Source organism: Aptenodytes forsteri, unplaced genomic scaffold, assembly GCF_000699145.1.
Source record: "Aptenodytes forsteri isolate BGI_AS27 unplaced genomic scaffold, ASM69914v1 Scaffold47, whole genome shotgun sequence".
In the NCBI taxonomy this organism is placed as follows: domain Eukaryota; kingdom Metazoa; phylum Chordata; class Aves; order Sphenisciformes; family Spheniscidae; genus Aptenodytes; species Aptenodytes forsteri.
Genome location: NW_008794731.1, coordinates 193,504 through 198,792, shown reverse-complemented (window position 1 = coordinate 198,792; position 5,289 = coordinate 193,504). Strand labels below are relative to the sequence as shown.

Genomic DNA, 5,289 nt, shown 5'->3' with positions numbered 1-5,289 from the left:
TATCATCTTTTACAAATTAAATTGTAGCTGAAAGCCACCCGCTCAGACAGATTTCCATTTATATGCAGGATCACAGCCATTACTAAGAGGATAAATCAGTTAATCCTTCTTAAACTTACTTGATATCTCCTCCATGTGTGGGAATCATCGAATTCAAGTCCGTCAAATATCCTTTCGGGTCCACTACAGTCTGGCCACTCACAGAGTCCGACACCTGGGAAAGTAAAGTCAGCGCTACTGAAATGACCATTCATAGCCCCACAGTCTGCCTGCGCACATTAAAGACTGGAAAAGACACTGCAGCGACACAAGAAACCTAGGCATTCATCTGTTACCAAAACCAAGGAAGGAGGAAAACACCAAGCCTTGCTTATTAGCTTTTTTCCACCCCTAAAACACATGATTTTAACATTAAAAATTTAGTACCACTGAAAATCCAGAAAACAAGCAGCTTGGCTTTCAGTCACCAAAAGGTCTTGCAGCCCTGCCAGCTAAAGCCCATCTTTTTAGTTTAGACCAGATTTAGATGGGAAAAATCAATGAAAAAGAACAGAAGTCAACAACAATTTAAGAGTAGTATTGTTCAGCATTTTGTCCTGCATCCCTACACAGGGTAGAAGACATGCTACCCTTGGTAAAACTACCAGCGCTGTTCACCTGAGGTCCACCTCTGGTACAAGAGGGCGGTCTCTTCTCCCATAACGACCAGGACTTCCAGGGACAAACTGTTATTTCTCAGGAAATTCTACTAGTGTAGGGGGCACGAGATTTGGGGAGGAGGAGTACAAAATTATTTCACAGCTGAGACGTTTCTTCTAACACCCAAGAGAATGAAAGACTTTTCTAAAACCAGGTCTTAAATAGCAGCACACCACCAACCCCAGGTATACCCGTGACAGATCCTGCCCTTCCCACATCCTTACCTGGCTTAGCCTCATATCCATCAAGGTGTTCCTGGCTTGGCCAATCTTCCTCATATCCAATTCGCCTGTCCCAGGTGTCATTAAGCCTGGTGTCATTCCTCCTGGGTACGGAGTATTCAAGCCCCCTGGATACGGAGTATTCAATCCACCAAATTGCTAAAAACAAGAGCGAGAGAAATACATTCCTAAAAACTCTTCTGAGATTTCAAAAATAATTCGGGCTGTTGGCTGATCTGCTCTTCTCCAACGGCTACAGGACAGAGATGCCAAAACCCCATAGGTACTTCTATGACAGTGCTTCCCTGAATAATGAGACATTTCTCATACAGGTTTTGTAAATCCGTAGGCAATTATGCAAGTTTAGTCAAGTCAGTGAAATACCTAACAAGAAAGTGAAAAATTTGAGCGCAAGCATCTAAACCTAGCACATTCAAACAAGAGTACCTACAAAGTCATCCCATGGACAGCCAGTGCCAGTCAGCTTCTCCTGTAACTGCCTGACAATAGTAGCCTGCGGCGATGCAGCAACAAGCTAAATTACTTAATTTCCCGTTGACAATTAGACAAATAATTTTTAACACAATTGCTTCAGAGTTCAGCTAAACCATTAGGTGAAACTGAACTTTATTTTCTGTTCCATTTTTGCAAAACGTTGTCATAACAGAAACAGGCGTTGGTTCTGCTCACCAAAACTCATTATCACCATTTCACAGCCAGAGAAAAGAAAAATGGAAGAAAGTGTTTCTTTTCAACACAAGAACCAGGCTCTCCCTGCCTATCCTCAAGTTTTCTCTGGTAATGGGTATGCACTTACTGGAGTGCAAGCGCAGGAGTTTAACATCCAGCAATTCCTTCGACAGACTCACAAACTACACCAAGTTTTTTGGTCGAGCACCTTTTCTTCCAAATCCCACTAATGAATGCACGGGTTAACCCTCGTCTCTAATTATAAAGTACAGATCACATCGTCACCAGCTTTGCTTTCGTGCTCACCGTTTGGCGTGGGTCCACAGAAGTGTGATTTTCCCCTGACTGTAAATGCTTTGCAAAGAAGCTGTCGGGTACAGGAGTCAGCTTCTCGTAACGAGGATTCCTCTGACGCTTGTTCCTGGCATCGCCAACTTCTGGAATACTCAGCCACTCTTCTTCTGTGACCTCTGCCAGCTTCCGCTATTCAAACAGGAGTTGTCACCGTTATTTCCTGTAGAAATTTGTTCTTTTTAACAGCTCTAATTCCTTAATAGGTTTTTTTCTCTTGAAAGAATTTAAGATCAATTGAACACTTAAAGGTCAAAGGTCAGATTTTTTTCTAATCCAACGTACAAAACAATTAGATGCATTTAATCAGAATTTGGCTTTAGTCCAGACTGAGATTCCAAAACGATTTTGTTATTATTCAATGCTACAAATATTCAGATTAATCTCAGTGCCTGCAGCATTGACTGGTTTATTACTAATCATTAGACAATAGCTTAAACAATACATTTTATTTAAAAGAAGATTGAGAGTCAGGAGATCCTGCTCAACTACTGCTCCAATACCAACGAGTTACCAGTCCCTCAAAAACAGAAGTGCAGCGCCTTCTCAAGCACTGATGTGAAGTCACAGGTAAAGCACAAAACAAAAGCCTAGGATCAAAATCTGCATGAATTTCACCACCTTGTATATCCACAAGAAAAGTGCTCAACAGGCAGAATCGCTGTGTTCTCCCATATCCCTACGAAGTAGCTGATAAACACCCGCTTCCACCAACGGAGCGCAACTCTGAAAGGCGCTGTCGGTAGAGACAACATTGCTTTATCACTTACTGCAGATTCCATCGCCACTCCGATTTAAATCGGCCCTACCGATTACACTGTCTGTAACCGTGCCACTGCAACCGACTGAAAATTATACTGCAGCACCGGAGAGAGCTTCAAAGCAAGATGATCTTCCGCACCACCAGCTGCCAGCTTCGTACCCGTTTACTTATTTTTCCAACAGAAAGTAACTCCAATCTGGAGAATAGCAAAGTACTCGTTTGCTAACACACAAAATCTGAGCAAAGAAATGCAGAACATACGTCCACCTCTCCTGTGCCATAAAGATAAAAGTCACATTTCAGACATTTTTTCCTTACTTTCAAGTCTGAGAACTGCTGCTGAATTTTGGGTCGTTCCATACGGTATTTTTCTATTTCCTCTTTTTCTCGTTGTTCCCTTAGGAAAAGGAGTACTGAGGTTATGCTCAAAGTAACACTCGGCAAGTCTTTAAACAAAGCGTTGATATTACAGAAAAATGTGTTTGACCAGAGCTAAGGCATTTAAAAAAAAAGGCATTATTTCCAAGCTTAGATTATCAACGTTATGACAGAGATGCCTTATCAAATAAGACAATATTGTAGTGCAAAAACAGACGTCTCCAACCAAGCGAACGTCAGCCTTTAACGCCCTCTGACCTGTAGACCAGGTAGCAAGTTTAACAAGTTAGGTAACACTCACCGATTTACAAGGCACCTGCATTACATGACTTTTCTAACAACTTCCAGCGCGCTGTGCAGTATGCGATGTGTCAAAACCAGTCACTCGGCATCGCCCCACGTCATCTTAATGAACTGCAGTGAATCTTAACGAACTACAGCGAAGCAATTCAACCACATCGACTCTCAGAGCAAGCTGCGCAAAATACCCATCGTCCGTAAAACTTGGAGCCACAGGGTCAAAGGTACGGCATTGAAACAAATAAAAACTGCGTACGCTTCTGAAAACGGACCCAGCAGACAAGGACAAATCCGAACCGGAAAGTGGAAGAGGTAGAGGAAAACTCTAAAACACAAACTAACAGGAAAACACTCCACGCCCGCGTTGTAATTTATCCTACCTTCTTTCTTTCCTGCGTTCATCCATCCTCTTATCCAAAGCCGCATAAATAGCATCTGCTTCCTCATCGTCTTTTTCATAGGGACCGCTTGAGAACAGGCTCCCAGCGTACCCATTGAACTAAGAATTGAGAGAGAGGGGGGGGAAAAAAAGAGGAAAAAAAGAAAAAAAAAAAAGCAGTATCCTCAGTTTAAAGCTCCCGTTACGTTCCTGCTACGGCCAACAGTCCCCCCGAACAACGAAAACGGATGAGCGGGCTACTTCTAACAAGACTGCATCAGACTAACACGTCCCTAAATAAAAGCAGCTTTCTTCTACCACCCCTAGCGTTTACTCTCCCACACCATTTCAAAAGCAAAACTGCTTCAAAATTGCTTTTATTAAGCAATAAATGAGGTCCCAGTATAGAAAGGCCATTTTCTTCCATTAACCACTTTTTTTTTAAACTACTGAAAGCAAACAAAAAGAATAACGCAACATTTAACTAACCAAAGTGGGGTTTAAAGACGCGAGACTACACAGGCCACATAAAGACAAATATATATCAAAGCACAAGAGCTTAGATTTCCTTTGTGCAGGAGAATACAAAATACATCCCCCAAAGTACTTAAACTAATATTTTATTTATGGATCTCTTCCCAAGACTCCCAGGGCTCTGTATAGATAATTAAACCACAAGACGTGGATCGACGCCACAACAAAAATCTGCAAGCACTATGCCATTACGTATAATGAGGTCTCAATTAAAAAAAAAAAAAGAAAAAAAGGAAGTGCTGCCAGCAAACTACAGGAAATTCTGGCCTTGAAACCTCAGCTGATACGGGGTTTCACAGCAAGAGAGCGGGGAGCTAAGGGACTCCTCTTCCACCTGGGGAAAAACATCTCCAGGATGATGAAAATCTCGTCACCTCATCATAATTGGTGTCGTTCAAGTCTTCGTCGTCGTCATCGGCCGTCTGATTCTTTTTCATCTGATCCCCAACAGTTCTCTTCCCCGGTGGAGCATGACGATCGTCCACGGGGTCATTGGCATCACGTGCAGGGCCAATGTCAGAGCGGGTGGTGAAACCTGTGGCTCTGTGTTGATAAACCAGTAGCAGCTATTTAGCACGCTGCAGCCCCGCTGTTTGTTACGCAGGCGGTCTGTCAAAATTATTACTTGTAACAGACAAATAAAAATACCATTCTTTTGCAAGAATGGCATCAGCCAGTCCCCATCCCTACCGTCCGTAAAGCCTGGGGGGAAAAATATATAGAGGGGGGAACTTTATCTACAACGACACTGCAATCGCCCAGCTCACCGCTCTACCATCCACCTTGTACCAAGAGAAGGCTTCCTCTTCTAAACTGTCTCTCTCGGTTAGACACGGTAAAAAAGCTGATCCTGCAGGCTGTAAGGCACTAGGGGGTGGGGGCCGGGGCGACTGGGGCTCCTCAGAAACCCCCCACTCAACCGGACGGTAATTTCCCAGGGCACAGCCGACAGAACCGCCCCAGCGCAAGGGCAC

At 43.4% G+C, this 5,289-nt stretch overlaps 1 protein-coding gene across 1 annotated transcript in view; it reads right to left on the bottom strand.

Moving 5' to 3' along the window:
* Nucleotides 1-5,289, bottom strand: part of PRPF6 (pre-mRNA processing factor 6) — a 44,657-nt gene that overhangs the window by 20,710 nt on the left and 18,658 nt on the right. Inside the window, exons 6-11 of the mRNA XM_009273930.2 lie at nt 4,690-4,858; nt 3,783-3,901; nt 3,043-3,121; nt 1,917-2,093; nt 924-1,079; nt 120-214 (exon numbers count right to left, since the gene is read on the bottom strand). Coding sequence (XP_009272205.1) covers nt 120-214; nt 924-1,079; nt 1,917-2,093; nt 3,043-3,121; nt 3,783-3,901; nt 4,690-4,858 — 795 coding nt within the window. The remainder of the gene's footprint in view (nt 1-119; nt 215-923; nt 1,080-1,916; nt 2,094-3,042; nt 3,122-3,782; nt 3,902-4,689; nt 4,859-5,289) is intronic.